At 34.4% G+C, this 27,234-nt stretch overlaps 1 protein-coding gene and 1 long non-coding RNA gene across 4 annotated transcripts; both read left to right on the top strand.

The window, feature by feature from the left end:
• Positions 1-1,200: 1,200 nt before the first annotated feature.
• Positions 1,201-4,949, top strand: LOC110691196. 3 transcript variants are annotated; one of them, XR_002505246.1, is made up of 5 exons: positions 1,201-1,525; positions 1,621-2,979; positions 3,327-3,387; positions 3,478-3,544; positions 3,635-4,309. It is a non-coding gene; the product is annotated as an uncharacterized LOC110691196 (long non-coding RNA). The 3 variants fall into 3 exon arrangements; XR_002505248.1 differs by lacking the exon at positions 1,201-1,525 and adding an exon at positions 4,353-4,949 and having other exon boundaries at positions 1,807-2,979; positions 3,635-3,685; XR_002505247.1 differs by lacking the exon at positions 1,201-1,525 and having other exon boundaries at positions 1,808-2,979; positions 3,635-3,685; positions 3,791-4,309.
• A 13,824-nt stretch (positions 4,950-18,773) lies between these two features.
• On the top strand, positions 18,774-20,309 carry LOC110691280. The gene is made up of 2 exons (XM_021868202.1): positions 18,774-19,675; positions 19,751-20,309. Exons 1-2 carry the CDS (start codon positions 18,774-18,776, stop codon positions 20,307-20,309), a joined length of 1,461 nt encoding a protein of 486 aa, XP_021723894.1.
• The last annotated feature ends 6,925 nt before the right edge of the window (positions 20,310-27,234 follow it).

Below are 27,234 nucleotides of genomic sequence, written 5' to 3'. Positions count from 1 at the left end.
ATATATATATATATATATATAGGGTCAGGATCTGGTGAGAACCACCCTTTATGTGAGAACACTCCTAATATATGAAAACAAATCTAAGCCTTAGGATCAAACGGATCAACGGCTCTAATAAATCCAAACTTTTCATCCATATACTTGCTGCTACTCAGAAAAACAGACTAAAGAAACTACGAGCTTCAATTTCAATGAGATTCAAGGATTTCGAACATAATTTCGTTCGATTTTTGTCAGATTTTAGCAGCAACAAGAATCAACAAACTTCATAGATTATACAAGTAAATAATCAACAAAAGTTATGTTAGTTTTTTCCGAATATAATATTCTTAATTTTTGTCAGTATTTTCGAATTTCATGGTTTGAATGTTGGATTTTCGTTAAAATTTTAGCAATGAGTGATCTTAATTTAGTATTTTCCTTAAAAATCAAAACAGCCCAAATCAAAAGCATGCAAAACCAATAATATTTCAATCCTTCATAGTGATAAATCTAAAATGAAATTATTATGAGCAATGCAAAATTTCTCCAGCAGAAAAACATTATTATAAACTAACATTTCAAGTCCTGGTAACTCTACCCTACTAGGATATAGCGAATAAAATAAGGTCCAAATCCAAGCTGAAATTCAATATTTTGGTAATTCCACCCTTCAAGAATAAAAAACCGGTTACGAGTATGCTAAGTTTTGTATCAGATGCTTAAAATCTACAGTAGTTTTTCAGATTGATGGAACAAACAACTTGATTGAAGGATTCAAGTAAAATACATGCATTGGATTCATTTAGAGTAGCTAAGTTTGCATAATTTACCTAACTAGCTTAGAGCATAGAAGTTTAACAAAATTTGAATTTGGCTTGGTCAAAGTAAGAATACTTTGGGAATTACTATCCCACTTTAGATATATCTGAAAAAGGATAAAACAATCATTACATTCAATTGAGACAAAGATTAGTTAAATATAGATGGATACAATCCATTGAAAATTTTCCTTAGCCACTTAAAAATTTCAGCACAAGACCACCTAAGTACCTACTTCATTTTAAGAACTTAGTTAATTTCACACATACCAATACCCCTCTTGTTTCAAGTCCAAAACATGGAGTATCAAACCACAAAAAAAAAAAAAAAAAAAAAAGCAAGATTTAACAGAAGCATATCAGCAAACAATCTATTTTAAAATCAATCATCGAATTCAACCTCAAAGATATCCATACAATTTCCTTTCCCCCTAAAGCGTTATCAATTCTCCAAGTAGCATATTTCCTTTCACACTGAATTATTTGCCTTAAATTGTAAATCAAATATGCAAAGCTAAATAAGAAAATAATCACAATTGATGAACACTGATTTAATCGTCAAATATAACTACAAAATGAGCAAAAAAAAAAATTACAAAATCCCTATAAAAAAAATCAGTTAATTGATACTTACCTTTTTCGTTCATAGGTAACAACCTATAGAGTTTGATGTATCATTCAAAGCTTCGATGGTAAAATCCATTTCAATTCGCGATTTCTAGGTTTCAAAAAAACGAAATAAATGTAAGATACCAAAATTTGAGCATTAATGCCAAAAGAACAAAGAAAAAATTAATAGAAAACAGGAAATATCTAGTAATAGGTGAAGATTCAAGCCGAAATTCAAAGATAACAAAAGTAAAGCAAAAATAAAACTAAAATCAACTTAATAACTACTGAATAAACGAAAATCAAACTAAAATAAACGAAAAACACAAAGTAAAACATAAGCGAAACTCATCTTGGCGAAGAATTGAAGAAGTTTGAAGAAGAATAAGAGCAAATAGCAGAGAGAAAGAGAGCAGAGATACCTGAGAATTGAGAAATTGAAGTAGGAGAGAGAAAATAACTTGCAAAATGAAGGAGGAGAGAGAAAACGCTGATTTTTTTTTTTTTTTTTTGAAATTATGTTTGACCGGGATAAATGGTAGCCATTGGATGCAATTGATCCAACGGTTGTAATATGTCCTCACATATACCAGGTTCTCACATAAGGGATGTGTTCTTACATGATCCCATTTATATATGGGTCGGGATCCGGTGAGAACCGCCCTTTATGTGAGAACCACCATCTATATGAGAACCAATACCAACCGTTACATTATAATGAAATTCAACAGCTACGATTAAAATACAAAGCTGCCAAATACCTCCACTCCATTCTCACGGGTCCTCCTTTCTTCCTTATCTCTCCTCCTCTCTACTCTCACGTTCTCTCTCCTCTCCATTCTCGTCTCCTTTCTCTCCTTTCTCTCTCCTCCTCTCCATTTTCATCTCACGCATCTCTCCTCTCCATTGTCTTTGAAGCTTCAGAAGCGGCTCGCCGCCGATATTCTCAAGTGTGGTCGTGGTAAGGTTTGGCTTGATCCTAATGAAGGCAATGAAATCTCCATAGCTAACTCTCGTACTTTCTTTCTCTCTTCTTTCATTTCAATTTTCTTCACTTGTCTTTTTGTTTTGGTTATTTTCAATCAATCGTCAGATTTTACAAATGACGATATATCTGCAAATTTCGGTTTTAATTTTGGAAGAAATTATTTAATTGATCAAGTTGAATGATTTACTTCGTATTATGAACAAGAAATTATTTAATTTCGATTTTTTTGGTCTATCTTTGTTCCGTTTTTTATTGTTTTGTTGCTTTCGATTTTAATTTCATCTTATTTCTGTTCAATTTTTTTTGTATGATTATTCAACTCGTTTTTTTGTTTGATTATCTACTTCCAATTTTTTGATATTTCGTCATTATGGTTCTTTGAATTTTGGTTTGATTGACAATGGCGAGATAATCTCCAATTTTATTGAGCATTTGTTTGTCATTTGATTCGACAAACAACGGATAAGAGAAGAGACGAGTTGACATTTTGAGAAATTCGACAATGTCGTCGTTGTCGGCAATCAGCGAGGAACTCGGCGAGATTGATGGACAAATCAATGACATTATTCGTGCATTATCGTAAGATTTATGTCATTTATTCCCCAATTTTGTGAAATTTAATTATTTTTTGTTACAAATAATTTAAATTGGTAAATTGCCGTATTATGAATTGTTCTTAGAAGTCTTTTGATTCATCTAATTTCAGCGTTGGTGATTTGATCGACGCTTTGTTTTTGTTGCTTACAAGTTGCAATTGCCTGATATTTAGCTGTGTAATCTATTTACTGGGATAAGTTTGGCAGAGAGATTTGTTTATATATATATTTTAACTAGTTTCATTAAGTAGAAAAGTCTGTCTTAGCCATTGAATATGGTTAGCTTCTTGGTTCTTCATATACTGACTCTTTTCCTCCTCTGCAATACAGGTTTGCCATTGAAGTCCGTAATGGCGTGACCTTTCTTGACCTTATAGTCATGCAAATTGAGGTCTAGTATTCTATTTTCTTTCGGATTTCTGTATATTTTGATTCTTCTTGACACTTACCCTCTTGTGAATGATACACAAAACCTTAACAGCAAGTGTGGATCCAAAGTGCCTTTGGTTCTGATGAACTCATTCAACACACATGATGATACACTAAAGGTAAAGTACCCATATAAATATTCTATACTGATAGGTTATTTACCTTGTTGAGAATCTTTGCATGACTTTAAACTCACTCATTGCACACAGATTATTGAAAAATATACCGATTCAAATGTTGAGATTCATACGTTTAATGAGGTTTGTTACTTTAGTTGAGTTCATGTCTCTTGTTTTAAGTACTACAGTGTGATGCTGTGGATTATTAATTCCACATCTTTGATTATTACTTTACCTTATAATCAGCTTTGATGGGGCACTTGGTTGCCTACTGTTGCTGGGAAAATTGCTTAACTTTTCAAAGCTGAAATCCTAGCAATATTCAAAAGGCAAAGATTCCTGAAAACTTGATGATATATTGAGCTTTACCAGCTTTTGCTTCCTTTTTCAGCTTGACCAAACTAATGCATATTGGTCATTTGTAACTTGGGGATGGTTAGTGTTGCAAGTTAAAAATCAATATGTTTCCATTGAGTTGCATATGGGCTGGTATTCAATTTTTGGATTGGATACACTTTTAGCTCTTCCTTTCCTGAGCATTTCTACTATGTTCCTGCTTATACTATGCACTTGGTATGGCTGCATTGAAGATTAAAAATCTATTAACTAGCTAAGTGCATATTCTTGTGCTGATCTAAACATGTATTAACACAAAAAGGTTTTATGTATGAACCCTGTATTTGTGTTGTCTTTCATCTGTTCATTTTATATGGAATCACCACTGTATGCTGTTTATACAGTGGTGTTGATGTAGTTTACAATGGACATTTGTGTCAACATCTTTGTTTGATTCTTTTTTTTGAAACAGAAATGGGTTTTAGAAGTTGGAGAAGATCAAGGATTCAAGTAGACACAGCAGGCAACTAGAAATAAATCTTGTTCATTTGTCAAATGAGCAAGCAATTATTTGCTCATTTATCAAATGAGCACATAGTTCTTTTCTCATTTATCAGACGAGCAAACAAATCTTTGCTCATTTATCAAATGAGCAACAATTCTTTGTTCATTTTATCAAATGAGCAAACAATTCTTTGTTAATTTATCAAATGAACTGATTAAAAATTTATAACATAGAAAAAGATTTAAAACATATGATAAAACCTATTAGCTCAATTGGTAGAGCAGTATGCAAATGCATAGGGGATGTAGGTTCAACTCTTACATAGATTATCTTATAAACAAAATTAATTAAAAAAAATAAAAATCAAATTCGTACTAAATTATATGAGCAAAAAAATGGTTTGAAATAATTTATAACTATATAAATTTTGCTACAATTAAACTCTCATACAAACTTGTGTCTCCAAATTACATAAATTAACCTACGTGAGATTCGAATCCACATCTTTTGTGCATTTGCACAATGCTCTACCCTTGAGCTAATAGGCTAACGTATTTAAAACATTCAAACACACTCACAAATGAGCATTAATTTGACAAAATGAGCAAGAATCATTTGCTCATTTGACAAATCAGCATTAAATAGTTTGCTCATTTGACAAAGGAGCATTGAATGTTTTTGCTCATTTGACAAATGAGCAAAAAATTAATTGCTCATTTTGACAAATTATTTGCTCATTTTTGACAAATTAGTAAAAAATAAATCAGCAAATGAGCAAACATTTGTTTAATTATTCATTAAATCAGCAAGCATTTTTTTACTCATTTGTAAAATGAGCAAACATTAGTTTGCTCATTTTTCAAATAAGCAAATAATTAGTTACTCATTTGTAAAATCAGCAAACATTTCTTTGATCATTTGAAAAATGAGCAATCGATTTTTTGCTCATTTAGCAAATGAGCAAAAACTTAGTTGCTCATTTGTCAAATGAGCAAATGATTAGTTGCTCATTTGTCAAATGAGCAAATGATTAGTTGCTCATTTGTCAAATGAGCAAACATTAATCAATTATTTTCAAATCCCAGATCAATGATTTTCTTTACTCAAATTATAACTGCCAGAAAAATTGATAAACTATCTTACAAATCCAAATCATCCAAAAAAGCACAAATCCTGAAAAACCAAATTTACAAATTGGCAATTAAAAATCATAAAATGAAGGTATGAAGTAATGAAGAGAGAGAGAGAGACATGTCAAGGCTTATAATATCAAGCACAGGGACACAGTCCTAAAAATGACATGGGTTTGATAGCTAGTAACTCATGAGACAAATTCCTAATTTAGTATTTCCATGAAAAATATCAAATTAAATATACATACACAAAATATAATTTAAGTTGACTTGTTTGCTATTTCTTCTACATATATATTTAGAGCCCATTTTAGTGTGTATGACAGTTTTCTTTTTTCTATCCCTCTTTAATATTTTTTTTCTCAATAAATATGTGAGCTCAATAATATCGAGATGCTGGATGTAAATTAAAGCATCAGATAAGGAATTAACTAGTACTGAGTATCCAACATGGGTACATAAGACAAAGTAAAGTGTTAAAGTAACATAGATTATCAGATTATATCTACCTATCAAGGGACAATGATAGGAAGATAATAGTAAGCAAGGAGAAGGTGCTAAAAAAAAGGTTATTAGAATGAGAGCAGCTAATAGTAATAGTGAAAGCCAACTTCATAAGTCATTAATATAAAGATCTCACCAGAAGAGTGGCACTACCACAAAAAGCTTCATGACAGGATATGCGTTCAAAATAAGAATAAAACACTAGATATGGCACATAATTAGAGATTATGCCCATACCATTCGTTGCCTTGTCTCCAAGCGCAGCTTCTCAACATTCGCCCTATCATATTCCCCGTTCTCTAGATGTCGTTGGTCAGGTCTAAGCCTTGAATCTGTCGGGGGTAGCTTCTCCTTAATCCGTGATCAAATATCCAAAATCACAAAGCTATCAGAAGCAATTAGAGAAACATAAAAGCTTTATAAAAATGCACAAAAAGACAGACCTATACAAAGAGACAGATCTACCTGTAGCCCAGGAGTAAGTCCATTGAGAGTAATGACAAATGGTGTTAGGTTATATCGAGTAAGATTAGGAGTAGGTTTGGTCCTTCTCCAAATCAAAGATGCATCATTCGATGAATTTAAATCTTTACGCTTGTTCTTTCCATCTCCTTCGAAACAATAAATACTATCGTCCCACCTCCCAGATATTGTTGCCACTCTGCTCCCTTCGCCATCTTCAACAAAACCATGAACCTGCAGGCAAATTGAATATAAAAACTAGAGCAGGATCACCACAAAGAAAAATAAATTACAATGTACTTTCTTTGTCTGTTGTTAGAATTTTGGTTTCGAAGGGTAATCCTACATATTGAGAGCATGATGGATCAAGAAAAGAATGCTAAAACTCAAGTTAGACTATTTTTAATCCAAAGGTACCCCTGATTCATCACTTTGTGTTTTTTTCTAATTCCAAATCTTACATATGGACATTAATTCGAGAAGTAATCCTTTTTTAAAGAGGAGAGAGTGATGTAGGAACAAGATGACCCAAAATTAATTACTCGAGTTAGATATATGCAGTTAAGATGATGTTTATTATACTTTCTAGACTAATTAACATTATTATATCATGTGCTCATTAATTTATAATATGGGCTTATGGGAACACTAAGAATCATACTCAATTAGAATTTTTATATAATATGTTAAGAATCTGTGTAAGCCAAATAAGTGATATAACCATGTAAAAAGGGGTTCATTATATAATAAGATGTGTAAGGATATGACATTGAGCTTTCTTGTTAAGAGTTTGAACAGCTTGAAATTCAATGTCAATGCCATTAACTCACCAATAGAAGAAATTGCCTTCTAAATTATATCTATTGAGCAACCCCCAATTTGAAATATATACACACTTCAGAAGTTTAGATCATCTACACAGCAAGCTTAAGCAACAAAAGTATAGCCTCAATCAATTTCTTGCAATTATACTCAGATTTAGAGCTCTAAAATATTCACAATTAGATCCAAACACCTAAAAACCAAAACACAAAACACTAAAATGAAAGAAAACTGAAAAAAAGAAAAATTCAGTGAGGCATTTCATCGAATACCATGTAAGCAGTCACAATTTCTCAGCTTCTTTGCGTACAACATCAAGAACATAATCAATCAATCGCCACCGTAGGAGACCTACTCGAAATTTTCAAAAACCTCCTCACCTCGTTCTTCCGACCAGTATCCACTGCCCACCACGGCACCACCCTCCTCCAAACCCACACATAATCCTACCCACAAACAACCACAACTAGTTTCGGCTTCAAGTTTAGTAGATTCGGCTTTAGGGACTGAAATCTCCATTGGAAAGCTCATTTTCTTGAAATTGGGGTTTCTGCAACGAGTTGATCTAGATTGATGAACACAATGAAATCGAATTCTTCGTGATGATGCAGAGTATAGAAGAGAGAGAATTGAGTGGAATTGCATGAAAAAGGATGAACATTTGATTGGAAATTGATGATTCTCCAGTTATAATTGATATTTAATTGTGGTCGTTGGATGTAATTGATCCAACGGTTATAATGAGTCCTCACATATAATATGGTTCTCACATAAGGGATGTGGTCTCATATGATCCCATTTCTATATATATATATATATATATATATATATATATATATATATATATATATATATATATATATATGTATGTATGTATGTATGTATGTATGTATGTATGTATATTAGATTGTACTTCAGCTACTAATTGTACGAAGTACAGTAAAATAAACCCTTTTCACTATACTTATGGGCTAATTCCACCCATTTTTTTATTATTTATTTTATTTATTTTGTTTTCACATATGTCATAATTTAGGGCTAAAAATAGAATTTAATTGGTTAAAATAAGCCCTTGCTTAATAGAGTTTTATTTTTTTATTTTGAAAATAAAATTCTAAACCAGCAATTTTACTTAAAAATCTATCCAAATTTTATTGAAAATAAAACTCTAAACTAACTTCTTTATCTTACAAAATCTATCTAAAATTATCCAATATTTTAATACTACGTGTCATACTAATATTTAATTGTTGCCTACGTGGCGTGACACTTGGAAAAAAGTTGAAACGCCAAGTGTCGCTGTCTCATGGTCTGACTAAAAGTTTAGCTTTATATATTAGTTATATGATATAAAAATCACCATCGTCAAGTTTCAAAAGAAGGAAGATCTTCAAGTCTTTATAATATAGAGGAGAATTCACATTATTTAGGAAAATTGGAAACTAATAATCTCACCTTGACTCCATCTTCCAAAAACAATCTCACCTTTCAATTATTCCAAAACAATCCCACCTTTCACCCCAATCTTCTTCTAACAATTCCTGACTGGTTGGATAATTTTGGTAACCGATTTTCTTAGGTTTTATGCCACATGTCATATTTTATAGGTTTATTCTATTTTTAATAATTAAAAAAATCAAAAATAATTTTAAAAAAAATAAATCAAAACCCCCAATTTCAGCCCCAGTCCCGCCACTATCTTCCCCTCCCCATCCCCGCATGCTTTCCCAGCGAATTAACTTCCACCGCTCCAAGGCGCTGGAACCCCACCCAACCCCTGAAACCCCAATAACAACCCTCGGAAACACCGGTAATCTACATCTGTCGTTGCATCTTTTACTTTTCGATCCTTCACCGACGAAAGTTCTAGAGCATAAGGAAGCTTTTGTGGTGAGGGTTTTGGTGGCGTTGGGTCTGTGTTGGAGATTTCAAGTAAGGGTAGTTTCTATTTAGGTGGGATTTCGGGTGAAGGAGATTTAGTTGAAGCTGGTGCTTGGTGTAGGTAGGATTGGGGGCTCTGGTTTTGTTGATGGAGGTTTGGGGGCGTCGGGATTATGGTGGAGTTTTTGGGTTAGGGTAGTTCAGGTGAAGGTGGCGTTCGGTGTAGGTGGGATTGGGGGCTCTGGTTTCGTTGATGAAGGTTTAATGGTGTCGAGTTTATGGTGGAGTTTTTGGGTGAGGGTGGTTCAAGTGGGGGTTAGGATTTCAGCTAAAGGTGGGGCGATAGTGGGGGTTGCACGCATGCAGTCAAGGGAAGTGGTTGGGGTGGTGGTTTTGGGTTGGAGTGAAGGTGAGGTGGTGTGGCATTTTAGGTGCAAGCAGCTTTTGGGTGGCAATTCAGTAATGACCATGGAAGGGAGGTGGGAGGAGATGAAAAAAAAAAAAAAAAAAAAAGATTTTGACCGGTTTAACCGGTTATAAGTCAAAGGGATTGTTAAAAGAAGATTAGGGTGAAAGGTGGGATTGTTTTGAAATAATCGAAAGGTTGGATTGTTTTTTGAAGATGGAGCAAAGGTGGGATTATTAGTTTCAACTTTTCCAATTATTTACTAGATACTTTGTAGAATAAATAAGATAGAATGAAAAAAATAGGTTTTATAAATCCCAATTTTGTGCCATTTACTTCAATTAATCCGAACTATCAATTATTCCTGAATAATCCCAACTTTGAGGGGTGTTTTCTTTTATAAGGTCCTAGTGACCGGTGACCTGAAAAAAGATGATTTTTTTTTTAAATTGCATCATGTCAAGCATTAAATGGTTCAAAAAATAAAAAAATTAATTAAATAAAAACTGAAACCACCCCTCCCCCGGCCCTCCCCTTCCTAGCCCAGCTCTCCTATCGAAAAGCCCCTCCCTCCCAGTCTGCAACCGCTTCAACCCCGTGACCTTCCCTTATCCTGGCAACCCACCCAACTAATAAGAGAGGAAATAGGTTGCTAACTATCTCCTCCTAATCAAATAATATTTATAATTCCTAAACTAACCTCTAAACGAGTATAGGGGCAAGTTTCGATGTCGAACCACAAGAACTAAGGGTATTGAAATGAGTCGATTAAGGTGATAAGGTAGGTCAAAGACAACATGGAAAAGAAAATCAAACAACCAATTTTTGATTAAGATGATAAAAATCAATGCCCCCAAAAGTTAGGATTACTCAGGAATAACAATAAGTTGGGATTAATTAAAGTAAATGGCCAAAAGTTGGGATTAAGACAATAAAAGTCAATACACCCAAAACATTGGGATTATTTAGGAATAATCGATAAGTTGGGATTAATTAAAGTAAATGGCCCAAAATTGGGATTAATTAATAAAACCAATTTTTCCAAATTTTTGTTTAAAGCAAGTCGTGGTTGAATAATAGTCCCATTTACTCAATTTTGATAGTTGTTCTTTTATTAAGGACTTGTTCACTTCACCTTTTTTTTGTTTTTTTACTGAAAGAAAATTATTTTTGCTAAACTTAAATTATTTTGACTGAACTTAAATTAATTTTACTGAACAGAAATTATTTTTACTAAACTGAAATTATTGTTGCTAAACTGAAATTAATTTGCTGATTCTGTATTATATTTCTTTTTTAAGGTTACTGATTTATACTGAACTGAACTTATTTTTACTGAACTAAATTTATTTTTATACTTAACTAAAATTATTTTTACTCAATTGAAATTGTTTTTATTGAACTAAAATTATTTTTATTTGTATTGAACTAAAATTATGTTTACCAAGTTTTTTTTTGTTTTTTTATTTGGGGTAATATTCATCATATCTTTATTGAAGGTCATAACCTAACTATCATTAATATTTTCCTTCTTACAATTTCATTCATTTAAATTTAAAGGCAAAATTGAGTTATACAGAAAATTGAAGAAAATATCTACTTAGGCCATGTTCACTTCACCTTATAAAAATATTATTCAATAAAAATAATTTTAGTTCAATAAAAATAATTTCAGCTCAATAAATATGATTTATGTTCAATAAAATAAATTTAGTTTATTAAAAATAATCTAAGTTCAGTAAAGAATAGTAACTTTAAAGAAAAATATAATAGAGAATCGGTAAAAATAATTATAATTCAGGATAAAATTTATTTAAGTTAAGTAAAAATAATTTAAGTTCATTAAAAATAATTTCTGTTAAGTAAAAATAATTTCTTTCCAACAAAAATAAGGTGAAGTAATACAGGACCTATGTTTTTAAAAAAAAGTTTCGTCATCACCATGTATATTTCTTATAAGTTCCTAACGAATTTAGGCCCTAATCACCTTTTTTTTTTCTTTTTTTTTGTTGAACTGAAATTATTTTTACTAAATTAAAATTATTTTTACTGAACTAAAATTATATTCACATAACTGAAATTATTTTTGCTGAGCTGAAATTATTTTTAAGGATTTTGAAATATTTATATTTTAAAGTTAGTGATAAATTGTTTTTATTGAAATGAAGTTATATTAACTGATCTGAAATTACTTTTACTAAATAATTTTTTAAGGTGATATAAACCGGCTTTACAAATAGATCCTTTACTTTGTTACCAATTTACCATTACAATTATCTTCTTATTTGTCATCATCAAGTAATTAAATTGTTTCAAAATTGCACTAAAAGACCTCAAGGAATGATAAGTTGATAAAAGCAAATTTAATTTCGTGTATATCTTCTTTGAATTATTGGCTAGAAAAGACATGCGTCAAAAAAAGTGCTTAGAACTTATAAAGTGGATATGATCTGATATGAAAGTGATCAGCTGCTTTTAGCTACTTAGTCCCAAAGGTACATAATTGCGTTGTACTCCCTCCGTTTCAATATAGTTCTCAATTGTAGTTTTTCACGGTATTTAAAAAATGGGAGGAGAAAGTGAATAAAGTATATAATAAAGGTAAAAAGTACAAGTACAGACAAAAGTTAGAGGAGGCAAAAGTGAATGAAGTATATAAAAATAAATTGAAAAGTACGATTATAGACAAAAGTTAGAGAGAGAAAGTGGAAAAAAGTACAAAGCAAATGGAAAATTCAAAAATAATTTAGAAACTACAATGAATAAAGTTAAAAAAATTGAGGGTATAATAGTCTTTACATAGTATTAAAAAGTAGAAATAGGAACAACATTTTGATTCTCCAAAATAAGAAAACAGGAATTATAATATGAGACGGAAGGAGTACTACATTTTATGGCGATTGATGATGGAAATGTGAAATATGTCACTGTTAGTATTTTACATAGGTTTGTGAGAATTAATTATTTATTCTTTCGCTTTTAAAATATACTATTTGCCCTAGTCTATTTATAAAAAGTTGTCTTACAAATAACACTTTCTTATTGTCTTTTGTGATTTATATGTTGGAAAAATTATTGTCATTTGAGATCTTGTTATTTTCATCTCGAAATGTATTTTCACAATATCAATTTTTTTTATAATTTTTACAGTTTACAACTTAAACTAAGATATTTAAGTTATAAAATGTGTATTAAAATAAAATCTCTAACATTGCGATTTAAAAAGAACAGAGGAAGTATACAAATTTACTGAACGATATACAAATTGCGATCAAATTCTCAATAAAAGAAAAAAAAAAAAAAAAGAAATCGGAACGACGGGAGTGTTACTTCTAGTACAGTAGTATGAATGATGGTTTTTTTTTTTTTTTTTTTTTTTTTCATTGTGTACGTTCACCCTACTTCACAATTCACTTTTAGTCAAATAAAGACAAATGTAATAACATGCGGATGATTGACGAATGACGAGCCACATAATCGTGTGATATAGTTAAAAACCTACTTTCATCCTTTAATTTAAAAATAAACCTTTCTGTTTTCAGCTGATCTTTTACATTGATATAACGAAGCATTTCAGCTAGCAATCATTAGATTGAATAAGCAGCCTTAAAGGCGTGAAAGCTAGTTTAAATGTGGGGACTATGTAGAAGACGAAAATTAATCTATATATTGAATTAGAATCCTAGGATCCCCTAAAATCGAAAAGGAAACTCTAATCACTTGAGTTATTCCTCTCTCTACTCTACTTCTTCGCTCCTTTTAAGCTGTAACGTCTTATTTTACTATTTACATACATTCTTTTAATCATTTTTTGTGATTTATTTTTAAGGAAAAATATAATTATGAAATTTTGTTGAATTCATATGAATATATAGTTTCAAAATATTATTTTTTTAATTAATAACATATATTTAAATACTATTGATGTGAATTAACAAGCATGAAATGCTCAATGCTTCAATAAAAAGAGAACGAAGGATGTATATGTTAGAACAACCAAGTTTTGAATTAATTTAGTCTCTACAAACGATTCCATATGGGGGTATATTTTATTTTTACTTGAGATTTAATTTGTACATTAATTCTACATGTTAATCTAATTTCACGTGTAGTCTATAACTTTCTATATCAATAATAAATAAATAATTGTATAGCTAACTCATTGTTTAAACGTAGTAATTTTTTTGTATGCTCTTTGGTGTTTCTTCATTAATCTTTTGTGCATGTTACAAAATTGTAGATGTTCTGAGCTATTTTCGATAAGTTCTTTCTAAGGCATTTTATTGGTGCAACTTTCGGAAGCATTATGTGTTAATTTAGAATGAATTGAACTTCGGTCTAGGACATAAAGGCATGTCAAGTTGTCAACATTCAGAAGACGTGCCCCATGAATATGATAAGACATAATGATCCAATTATTACTTCAATAACAATTTCCATACTGAGCTTGAAATGACTATAATGCAAGTTTGGTTTCCCACTCCTTAATACAACAAGAAAACAGATGAATACCAACGCCCTAGTGTTGGGCCCGTACTCCCAAAGAGCCCAAAAGACATAGGGCACTTCAGAAGATCCAAAAACAGGCCAAACAAAAGGAGATCAATTTAAAACGGCGTGATTGGCACAAGTATGGCAAGAATATCAATTAATTAATCAACTGGGAAGGCATACCAAAAATACACAAGGCATGCAAGGAAAGAAGAATAAATAAAAAAGATCTTTCTATTTTGAATGTATGCCAAAAATACTTGTAAACCCTAGCATTCCCTAGGTATAAATAGTGGAGAACATATGTAATAGCCTCATACTCGCATTCATACATTAATACTCAAAAATATATGCAAGTTACTTATGAATTCTGTGTCTATTATGATCAAGGAGTCTATCCTTACTCAGTATTGCCTTTCTAACTCTTATTCCTTTAGTTAATTCACTCGTTCTTTATTATATCATTGCTCTTGGATATTGTGATTGATATTGCAGGATTGATTGTTATTACCCCTAAAACCTTAAGCAAATTCCTAGACCTACCCTACTAAGATTTGCCTAAACAATTTGGTGCCCACCGTGGGGCTTATAATCAATTAACCTGCCAAAAACTCTCCAAAAAACCAAGAAAATCATCTAACCATGACTGGACCACCATTACCCTTCACCATAGCCAAAATCAATGAAGGAACGAACGCATTCCGCCAAACCTTGAACTAGAAGAAAAGCCAATTGAAACCTGTTGGCCCAAAAGGTCCAAACTGAAGCCAAACTCATTAGCCTGACCAAACAAAATGAAGCCCTCCGCAACCAAATACAGTCAGTTGCATCCAAAACAATCAACTCTAGAAAGAATACCGAAAGCATAGCCATGCAGCTCGATATGTCAAGAGCTTTCCATACCCCTACTAACAGGGAATGAACGCATTCCAACAAACCTTGGACCATCAGAAAAGCCTAATCGAAATCCTGTTGGCCCAAAAGGTCTAAACTAAAGCCAAACTCACTAGCCTGACCAAACAAAATGAAGCCCTACGCAACCAAATACAGTAAACTCTAGAAAGAATATCAAAATCATAGCCATGCAGCTCGATATGTCAGGAGCTTTCCATACCCCTACTAACGGGGAAAAAGGTTCTAACAACAGGGACACAACCCTAGATGAAGGTTTTATTGATGCAGGTACTTTCCAGAAAAGCAAGCAAGTGGGAACTGAGGAGGGAAAGATAGAAAAGTTGGTCAAGGAATACCTCAAGGCGTTCGAGGCCAAGATTGCAAAAATCCCCATAGTGCCGAAGCCCATGGAGGAAGAAGTTGCAGATGGCTATATAGAGTCACCCTTCTCAGAAGAGATTGCCATGGTGGAAGTGCCGAAGAGGTTCAGTACGCCCAGTATTCCATGTACGACGGAACAACAAACCCTGATGAGCACGTGTCTCTCTACAAGCTGAAGATGATAACTAGCTCAATCCCTAGAGATATTAGGGAGGCAATTATGTGCAAAGGCTTTGGAGCCACCTTGTCAGGTCCAACTCTAACTTGGTTCATTAGTTTAGATAATAGGACTATTCGATCTTTTGCAGGAATGGTCAACCTATTTAAGACCCAATTCGCTAGCAGTAGGAAGATCGAGAAGCAATCTCCAGATTTATATAGAGTTGTGCAAAGGTATGGAGAGTCCTTGAGGGATTATCTTAACAGGTTCAATAGAGAGAAGATTGGGATACATAAATGAGACGCTCCCATAACTATCAAAGCATTTAGAAGAGGACTGCTTGACCATAGCGAGCTCTATAAGGAACTGACCAAGTATCCCTGCACAACCTTTGAAGATGTCCAAGCCGAAGCAAATAGCAGTGGCTCAAGTCAGGTTTGAAGAAGATGTCTACGCAAGGAAGACTATGAGCCAGAACGTTCAACAAGAAGGAACAACAACTTTCCTAGAAGGGATCATAGGTTCAAACCTTATCAGCGATCCCGCTTTAAAGAAGGAACAGTCAAAGTTGTCGACGGAGAATTCACAGATTGGAGGGAAGATCCTGAACTCCCCCCTAAATTGCATGAATATTGTTTCAATGTTAACCCTTTAGGTGTGATTAGGACCTTGAACAAAATGGAGATACTGTATAATGGCCCAGAAAGAGTGATAGGCCAGGAGAGAAGAAAGATCCGTCAAGGTGGTGGGACTTCCATTCAGATATCGGTCACACTACTGAGGAATGTGTAGCGCTCAAAAAAGGAGGTTGCCTACCTGCTGACGAAGGGATATCTCAAGGAACTCATGATGGACAAGTCCAAAGCCCAGGCAGAGAATGTGAGTCCAATCAAGGTGGCCCTCCACCTCCTCCTCCAATTGTCAAGACCATTTGTTTCATATCCGGAGGATTAGAAGTATGCGGCCTGACGTACTCAACAGCGAAGCGCCATGCTAAAAAAAGCAACATGAACATACCAGCAAAGAGGGCACAAGCAAATATGGATATTCCAATCATATTTGGGAGAAAGTGATACCATAGAAGAGCACCATGATAGCCTGGTAATATCGCTCCTAGTTGGAAATTGCTTGATTAAGAGGATCCTGGTTGACAATGGAGTTCAGCAAACATCATTATGCTCGATACAGTGAAACATATGAAAATTGACAAGAAAGACATCATCAATAAGTCAACAATGCTGGCCGGGTTCATTTGAGAAACTAAGAAAATAATTCGAGAAATTACATTGCCCACCTACGCAAAAGGGATCAATCTGCAAGTAAAGTTCCTAATGATCAATACTCTGTCATCTTACAACATGATTCTAGGCAGACCTTAGATACCATCTACGTAACATTAGATCATCTAGTTTCCCACCAAATGGGGAATCCAAGAAATCAAGGGAGATCTAAAGGAAGCCAAGGAATGCTACAAAATAACATTGAAAGCAACATCTACAGAAAAAGAATCAGCATAGCAATAAGAGATTCAGTTGGGCTAAGAAAAGATCAGCATAGCATAAAAACAAGAAGCAATAGAGGTCCAGCTGAATCCAAATCAGCCAGATCAGAAAGTACGAATAGGAGTAGAGTTGATTAAAGACCTTAGTTAACAAGTTTTAGAATTCTTATAACCAAAGAAGGACGCGTTTGCATGGAACAAAGACATGAAGGGAATCCCCGCAGAGGTAATTGTACACAAGCTGAACGTGGGCCCGAAACATGTACCAGTAAAGCAAAAGAGAATGAAATTTGCACCAGAAAGGAACAAAGTGATTAACGAAGAAGTTCTGAATCTGCTCAAAAACAGAAAAATCAGAGAGGTTAAGTATCCAGACTGGTCAGCCAACGTAGTGGTGGTTAGAAAGAAAAATGGGAAATGGAGAATATGCATCGATTTCACAGACATCAATAACGCCTGCCCAAAGGATCCGTTCCCACTACCTCACATCGACGCCATGGTGGATGCTACAGTTGGACACGAACTACTCTCCTATGTGGATGCATACAATGAGTACAATTAGATTCTCATGCACAAAGATGACCAAGAAAATACAACCTTCATAACCAGCCAAGGAATATATTGCTACAAGGTAATGCCTTTCGAACTAAAGAATGCTGGAGCAACATACTAGAGACTAGTCAACAAGATGTTCGAAAAACAAATCGGAAACACAATGGAAGTATACATAGATGATATGGTAGTGAAGTTCAAGAAAGTAACAGATCATATTAAGGACCTCAAAGACTTTCTCCATCATAAAACAGTATGGCATGAAGTTGAACCCCACCAAATGCACGTTTGGAGTACAGTCAGGAAAATTCTTAGGCTACATGGTAACACATTGAGGAATAGAAGCCAGTCCAGATCAAGTCAAGGCCATACTCGACTTAGAACGACCAAAGTCCAAGAAGGATATACAAAGCCTTATAGGAAGAATAGCAGCACTGAACAGGTTCATCTCCAAGTCATCAGACAAGAACAAAGTCTTCTACGACGTGCTAAAGAAGAACAAAGAATTCAAATGGGAGCAAGAGCATGAGGAAGCATGAGGAAGATGAAGGAATACTTAGCAAACCCTTTGATACTTTCCAAACCAAAAGAAGGAGAGCCACTCCAACATTACTTAGCAGTAGTAGAAGGGACGATCAGTGCAGTCCTCACTAGAGAAGAAGATAAGGAGCAGTTTCCAATCTATTACGTAAGTAAACCTTACTCAGTGCGGAAACCAGGTACGCTTCCTTAGAAAAAATCATTTTAGCCTTAGTCACTGCTTCAATTAAGTTACGCCCATACTTTGAAAGTCATGTTATATGTGTGCGTACTAATTACCCTATTAAGGCTATCATGAGAAAACCAGAAATGTCAGGAAGGATGGAGAAATGGATGATCTATATTAGTAATTATGATATTCAATATGAACCCAGAATTGCAATCAAAGCATAGGCCTTGGCAAACTTCGTGGCAGATTTCAGTCCAGCACTTGAGCAAGAAGCACAGAAAGAAGCGTTGTCCCTCCAGGAACCCAAACCCGCGCAAAAATGGAGATTCCACACAGATGGTGCAGCAAATATACGAGGTGTAGGCTTGTGAATAGTGTTAACATCCCCTCAAGGAGAAAAAATTGCCTAAGCAGTAAGGTGAAATTTCAAAGCAACCAAACAACAAGGCAGAGTACGAGGCATTAATCACAAGGCTGACCATTGCCAAAGATATGAGGATAAAGCACCAAGAGGTAATCTCTGACTCCTTACTAATTGTAAACCAAATTAATGGTGAGTATGCAGCAAAAGATGCCAAGATGGTTGCATACCTAGAGGTAGTAAGAAACCTCATAAAGGAATTCAAGTTCAAAATTGCACAAGTGCCTAGAAACTTAAACACTAAAGTAGATGCACTAGCCAACCTTGGATCCAACATCAATCCTGATGAGTTCGGAGCTACACCATTAGTACATGTTATGTATCCATCCATAGAGAAGGAATCAACCATGAATGTCTACGAAGTACAAGAAAACCCTACTGATGAAGAAGACAGCTGGACAAAACCTTTCAAAGACTTTCTCACTAACAAAGTAGCACCGAAAGGGAAAGTGGTTGCGCATGCATTCGTCATGAAAGCATCCAAATACTGTCTAATTAGCAACGTACTCTTCAAGAAGTCAGCAGCTAGTCCATACTTGAGGTGTTTAGAGAAACAAGAAGTACAACAAGTCCTGCAATCATTACATAGTGGGGAGTGCGGAAATCATTTTGGAGGAAGAAACTTAGCCAACAAGGCCCTCAGAATGGGGGTATTACTGGCCCAGGATGTAGCAGAGTTCATTAAGAAATTTCTAGCATGTAATAAACATGCACCACTGACTCATCAACAATCTGAAGAGCTACATCCAACATTAACACCTTGGCCATTTATGAAATGGGGAATAGATATAGTCAAGTTACCTCCTTCATCAGGGCAAAGAGTGTATTTTCTAGCAATGACAGATTACTTATCCAAATGGATGGAATTCGAGGCATACAAGGACATCATATCAAAGATAAACACGTCATTCATTCATCAAAAGGAACATACTGTGCAGATTTGGCGTACCACAGAAATCATTACAGACAACGGGTCCTAGTTCATTAGCAAAAAGACCATAAAATTCTGCAAGGAATGGAACATATCGCTCATTACATCCACACCAAGGTATCCTCAAGCAAACGCACAAGCAGAGTCAAGCAACAAAGTTCTTATCAACATAAAGAAAAGATTAGAAGGTGCAAAAGGAAAATGGGCAGATGAACTACCCAGCATACTTTGGGCAGATAGGACAACACCAAAAGGTGCGACAGACCATACTCCATTTTCACTAGTGTACGAGTGTGAGGCAGTGATCCCTATGGAAGTGGAAGTCCCAACTGCAAGGTACGGACTAATGACAAAAGATAGAAATCAATCTGAGCTAGCATACAACCTAGACACTGTTAAAGAAATCAGAGACGACGCCAAGATGAGAATGGAAGCCTATCAGCAAGAAGTTGCAAGAATTTTTAACAAGAATGTAAGAGTCAAGATCTTCAAGGTAGGAGATTGGGCCCTTAGAAAGGTATACGAAAACACAAGAGAAGTAAACACTGGAAAATTAGCACCTAACTGGGAAGGACCATACGAGATCACAAAGGTAGTAGGCAATAGAGCGTACAGATTAAGGAATGTAGAAGGGAAAGAAGCTAAGTCCAACGAAGCTGGAATGCAACACATTTGAAGCTCTACCCTTTCTAAGGTATGCAAAAACCTAACTACAAACAACCAAGACTCGAGAAAGGTGTAAAATCTCTCCTTTTGTATCTCTAAGCAAACACTCCTCAGAAAGAAAACCTATCCAGGAAGTAACCCCAACCCCAGCACAAGAAAGGTACATTCTTTTATCCCAATACTTAGTCAATTTCATTTATTTGAACTACGAGTACTGACTTAAGCATCGGAGGGCCGTTGGGGAAACCCACGGCCACTCCTGACTTTTTCCTGTTTTGCAAGGACATTATTACAGAGCAAAAAACAATGATGCATAAGAATCTCCCTGTAGAACAAGAAGCACATAATTCACAAACTTCAACATAAAGGACATGTAAGCAATACTACATCCCATTTGCAATACAACTGTAATACAACTGGGATACAATGAAAACAACACAAACAACAAGAATGACAAACATGAAAGCATAAAATTACTTAGTTGCACAAGGCAACAAAAAGCAAAAAGAAAAAACATCCAACTACACTTAGGAAGCAATATTACAAATACTTCAAGTTAAAAAACCAAATTGTTCAGAAAATACTAAGGAAACAGCACTGGAAGACTAATTTTCTCCTATCTTGTCAGCAAGGACCTTCTCTTCCTCATGGGCAGCTTTGACATCTTCGTTCACTGGGGAATTCACCTCTTCATCAGCGTAACTCAGCAGAAGCGAGCCTGGAGCAGCAGTTTTTACCAAGGAAAGACTTCTTAAAAGCAGCCTTCTCATCATCATAATCCCAAGCCTCATGCTTTCCCTGCTGGTATTCCTCTATGATATCCAACCGAGCCTTGCCCAAATAGTAGCTAGCCACATCAAGAGATTCATTTGCAGCATCCTTCAAGGTACCCTTCAACTGATTAAACTCAGCACGAAAGTCCTTATGCTTAGCTCGTTACCCCTTCAAAGCGTCAAACGTTGCCTTGAGCCTGTCTGACAAAGAATCCCGTTCCTTCTTCATGACGTCGAAGGCTTAGTGAATTATGACACGTTTCCTAGCACCCCCAAGCAAGACTGGAAACGTTGCAGAACACAATTACATCAGTAAAGATTATATAGAAGCTGTTCATTTTTGAAAGAAATTTTTTGGGCGTATACCATACTTGGAAGGAGTTCAAAGCAGCCTCCTGAGAAAGGTCCGCAAAAGTCTGCAAGGATTAGCGGTCCCTGAAGGAGGGGAACAACAAATTATCCGCATAAGGAGCCAGAGCATCATAAGAAAAGCCCTTAGCTTCAAGATCAGCAGGAACCTCCAACTTCCTTTTGACACTTGACACACGAGGAGGAGGAGGAATTGGAGCCTTTTTGAGTGCAGGACTCTTCTTAGAAACATCCTCCCCAATTTTCGAAGCTTTCTACCTAATATGCTCCAAAATAGAGGAAGAGCTAAGTGCAGCATATGACCTTAGTGACCTAGTAGTGTCTACAAGTTACACAAATATTCAGCAAACGTAGTAGGGCATTAAAGACACAACAAGATAATTCAAAACATAACAAGACATCCAGAATGCAACAAGGCAACTAGTATGCAACAAGCCATTCAGAATACAACAGGATAACCAGCACACAAAGGACAGGCCAAACAATCCTTCCCAAACATAACAACAATGTTACACAAAAACGCACATCCCAACAAAAACAAAAAGGCCTTAACAAATGCGAAAGACAAAACATACCTTGAGACATGACAGGGGCAACTTCTTTGTCAGATTCTTCTCGTCCAGATCCTCAATATGGACAACTACTTCAGGCTGCGTCAACTTGATGAAAGATCTCTCTTCAGCACTCAACTCATACAAGCAATCAATCAAAGACTGAGACTCAGCACGTTGCTTCAACTTACTCACTGCAATTACAACATAAATAAGCCCAAATCAACAGAAAAAAAACTCACACAAAATTCAGAAAACAAAATACCTTCAGCCTCAACAGTATCAATCAGAAAAGAAGTTTCCTCGCTAAAAGAATCAACCCTCACAAAGAAAAATTTGTGATACCACTTCTTATCAAAAGCCTTCTCCAAATCTGTCACCAAAGGATCAACCATATCCTTCAATCGAAGAGTAACCCAACCTTTACCACTGGTCCTGATAGTGTAAGGGTAGCAATGATCCCTCACATCCAACGAAATACCCAACTTATCACTCAACAAATCGAGAATTCGTAAAATTCTCCAAGTTTGGGGCAACAGTTGGCAAGGCAAAACCCTAACTTTGGAGAGAAATTGACGAACAAAAGGAAGGTGTGCCCAATCACAAAAGGGTACTCAAAGAATTACACCCAACCAAGGGTAGTCCAGTCTGCCCTCTCCTAGAAGATGGGATTTTGACCACAACTCCATCAGGAAACCATGCAGAAGTAGCAATTTGCTTTACATCATCCTTTGTCAAATGCGAAGGATAGACATCCTTAACAGGGAAAACATTCTGAGCAGTGAAGATAGGTTTTTTCACGCATTCCTCAGCACCAGCGAACACTACTTTCACCATATTCCCCATCGCAAAACAGCAACAAGCAAGAAAATTGAAAAAAACAGAGAAAGTAGAGGAAGAGAGAGAATTACCTAAGAAAAAATTCAAACTAGCGACAAAGAAGAGTCAAGTGATTTGATTGAAGCCTGCACATTTAATAAATACCCCAAAAAAGCAAACCCCTAGTTGCAATTCTCAAGGCACTTGCCTTAAACCATTCCCCACTCTTAAATTTGTTACTGTTGGAAAACTTCCAATTTTAAAACATATTTCATTGGCTCTTTTTGGTAATTTCTATCTTCAAGATGCTTAAACATAATTAGGGGCAATAGTTGGGCCCATACTCCCAAAGAGCCCAAAAGACATAGGGCACTCCAGAAGATCCAAGAACAAGCCAAACAAAAGGAGATCAATTTAAAACGGTGTGATTGGCACAAGTATGGCTAGAAGATCAATTAGTTAATCAGCTGGGAAGGCATAACAAAAATACACAAGGCACGCAAGGAAAGAAGAATAAATAACAAAGATCTTTCTCTTTTGAATGTATGCCAAAAATACTTGTAAACCCTAGCATACCCTAGGTATAAATAGTGGAGAACACATGTAATAGCCTCATACGCGCATTCATACATTAATACTCAAAATATATGCAAGTTACTTACGAATTATGTGTCTATTCTGATCAAGGATCCTATCCTTACTCAATATTGCCTTTCTAACTCTTATTCCTTTAGTTAATTCACTCGTTCTTTATTATATGATTGCTCCTGGATATTGTGATTGATATTGCAAGATTGATTGTTATCACCCCTAAAACCTTAAGAAAATTCCTCGACCTACCCTACTAAGATTTTCCTAAACACCTAGTATTAAGTTAAAAGAGATGATGCAACACTAGAAAAAGGTAATTTTGTATCATTTTTCTAAATCTAAAGGAGTTTAATAATTCAACTTGAACATTTTTTTTTACTGTAGTGTGTAAAGAGTTACAAGGACATGTAATAATGAGAATCCCTAGAAATCGGGAGAAAATCTATAACCAATTGGGTAGTGAATTACTCTCATCATTTATTTAAACATCAATTGAAATATTTTACTTATATGTTTTGCGGTTAATTGTATTTGTAATATAAAAAGCAAACTCTATTTTTGATGAATAGGTTATTTACGGAAAATTCTTTCTTTAGCCTTTGTGAGGAAATTTTAAGATCTAGCTTAGGATAAAGAAATGTAACATGATCTTGGCCATCTAATAACATTATGGGAATAAATAAAGACTCATTTATTCTAGTATGGTATGGATGTAGATGATCTAATGAAACTAAGGTCCTATTCCCTTGAGCTAAACTAAACTAGATATCACTGAATTCATATTATTAAATAACAATTTACAACTACTACAATAATAATAACAAATTGATTTGAACTCAATATAAATAAATTGAAAATAAGTTTTTTTAAAAAGGGCCTAAGTGATAAATAATATGCTCAATCACTCTTAAAAAGGAAGAATTGGAGCTCAAATCACCCATGACACTCTTAAAATAGGTATTCAATCAATACTTCTTCATATAGGTGATTACGCGCTAGGCTGGACTTTGGCAAAAAAAACTTGGCTTTTTTTGGGCCAAAAAACTATGCCCATACCTGCTATTCTAGGCCAAAAATAGCTGTCTTTTCAGCCTTTAATCGGGTGGACCAAATTTTAAATGAAAATGATATTTGTGACTGCCTAAAACCCAAAAAAAAAAAAATTAAGGCTAGGCCTAAAATTCAAGTTCAAAAAATTTGCCCAAACCCGACTTTTTAAGATGGCAATCATATAGTATAGAGACAATCTATGGATGAAGTACAATATTGTTTTTTATGACATATGCTTAATCAACAAAATTACACAATAGAAGTAAAGTTCAGTTGATAAGTCCTAATTTGTACACACTTTAGGTGCATATCTACTCTCAATTGCTTATAGATTTAGAGGTCTAAGGTGTATATTTACATTATTTGCTTAAGTTATGCTCTAGTACTCTCCGTTGGTGCGTTTTGATGAATTTCAGGTGATTTAGATGAAAATGGATTATGATTGGCTAATCTTTAGTATAATAATAATGGAGTATGAAGCTATCTTGCTCAAGGATCTCAACTCATGTTTCGAGGCAAAATTGGGATAGAATGAAGCAAAGCGTTGATGAAAGACTTGACAAACATGAGTCTCGTCCACTATTTTGAACATAACTTTTGATGTACAAATGATAATGAAGTGTTTCTGATTGAATTGGAAAGTAGACTTCAAGAGAATTCCAACTATATATTACAAGCCTCAAACAAAGCTCTGGATCTCAAGTTATGACCAGTTTAAGACGAGCTATGCGTGCAGCAGTGAGACACGGACGTGCCTCATGCTGGCACGCCCGTGTATGGATGAGTGAATTAAGGCACGTCCGTGCCTTTCAGAGGCATGTCCTTATCTAGACGAATAAGGGCATATTATTAGCGACTTAGTTTTCTAATTCTATCTTAATTCCTAGCTTTATTATAAATACTCCTTGGTTTTATTTTTTCATAACCCCATTATTCATTAGTTTAGAATACTAGTTTTCTCTCTAGTTTTATTTTATTAATTCAAGTATTATATTTTCTTCTTCTCTTTCTTTTATGTTTATTTCTTTTATAATGTTAGTGTAGATTAGTACTCCAGGGTTAGATTGAACCCTAGCCATGATTGATATTGATCTATGCTTTTAAATTCTCAATTAATTGTTTATCTTGTCCATGTTTAATTGATTGTGTTTATGACAATACTAGATTAGAGATAATTAGTATTGTTTTTATTCTTTTTTTTAATGGCAATGAAAGTTGGGTTCTAACGAATTTGGATAGATCAATTAAGGGTTTGAAGTTCATCACGAGAGTAGTTGAATGGATGATTAGGAAGTTAGAGTAATGTGCTTAATGTCTCTAATTTACATGATTCCACGAGAATAGGCTTGATTGTGATTAGGGAAGCCATTTATAACTCGAGAGAGACCTTTGGTACTATCTAAGGATTACTTTTCCTTGTAAACATATAATTGATTAATTGGGGTAGGAATTTATCTTGTATTGATTATGCTAGTGGTGATACTTAATTCTAGATGTTTTTATTATTTGGTTTTCTTTCGTTAGTAGTATAGTAGTTCTAACCCTATATTTGATTGACTCAGCTATTTATAATTCATAGCAACCCAATATTGATACTACCTTCTCTGTGAGATCGACCCTAACTTACCCTACTACATATTAGGAGGAATAGTTAGGTTTTTATTATTTTTTTAGGTGTGCGACCGCCTATCAAATTTTGTCGCCGTTGCCGGGGAAGGTGACGGATTAATTTGGTTTGCTTAGAATTAATTAATTTGAGTTTGTAATTTTTTTTTTTCGCTTTTTCTTTTCTTTTTCTCTTTTTCATGATTGTTGTTTCATCATGGATTGGAATCATTAAAATGGTGAGTAATTATGATTGTCATGGGGAAAATGGTTATAATGCTTGGGATTATCATGTTTCTAATTTTGATTTATCTTGTCAAAATTCCAAAGGTTTTTCTTGAATTCCTAAGAATTACCCCATATTCCCTATAATGAATCTAATGATTACTATTATTATGACTCTTCTCCTCAATATGATTCTTAAAACCACTCACAAGAACCCAAATCCTCTTGAACTTGCTATTGAAATTTTTTTGGAGGTTTGTAATAGATCTTCTAAGAGTTTTGAAGAATTGGAGAATTTACATCTTAACTCTTATGAGTATCAATGTGATAACCTGTGTTATCCATTTATTTTCAATTTTCTTGTGAGCCCGAACCATCTAAATCAAAATTAGAGCTTCTTGTTGAAGAAGGTGCTAAAATATGCAAGGACATTGAAATTGAATCATTTGAGTTAAGATTGAAGCTTATTTTTGCAAATTACATTGAAAATGTTAATTCTAGTTTGGCGCAACTAATTGACCAATTGAAGAATTTACAAGCCCAATTGATTTCTATTCAACAATCTCTTGATTTTCAATTAATGTGTGATGATGATGATGGCTTAAGGTATGATAAGAATGGAATCCAAGTAGAGGAAAGTAGTGAGGTAAATTGTGACAATTTGAAGGAAGCTATGGATAAAATTTGTGAATTTGGTGTTAAGAAGCCGAATTTTAAGGATTATAAGAGGTTGAGAAAGTAGAGATTAGTGAGTCTTTATCCAAGACGTTGTTTTTTTAGCCTCATATTCCCTTCTCTAGAAAACTTGACCTTTTTCCTTGTTCTCCCCCTTAACATCTCCCATCTCTTGTCTTTTCAACTCCATCAATCCATGATAATTTTGGGAACAAGGATTCTCATTTGGATGTAATTAATGTAAATATTTCTTTTGTTTTTCCAACAATGTTGTAAA

The sequence above is a fragment of the Chenopodium quinoa genome, unplaced genomic scaffold (genome assembly GCF_001683475.1).
Source record: "Chenopodium quinoa cultivar QQ74 unplaced genomic scaffold, ASM168347v1, whole genome shotgun sequence".
Lineage (NCBI taxonomy): Eukaryota > Viridiplantae > Streptophyta > Magnoliopsida > Caryophyllales > Amaranthaceae > Chenopodium > Chenopodium quinoa.
The sequence above is the reverse complement of the archived record's forward strand: the minus strand, read 5'-3'. Positions and strand labels throughout refer to the sequence as shown.

What these genes read in the sequence shown, in the direction of transcription:
- LOC110691280 (XM_021868202.1), top strand. Translation starts at nt 18,774, where the DNA reads ATGAGGATAAAGCACCAAGAGGTAATCTCTGACTCCTTACTAATTGTA. An exon ending in GAAATCATTACAGACAACGG is followed by an intron (nt 19,676 to 19,750) that starts GTCCTAGTTCAT and finishes ATCCACACCAAG; the next exon opens with GTATCCTCAAGCAAACGCAC.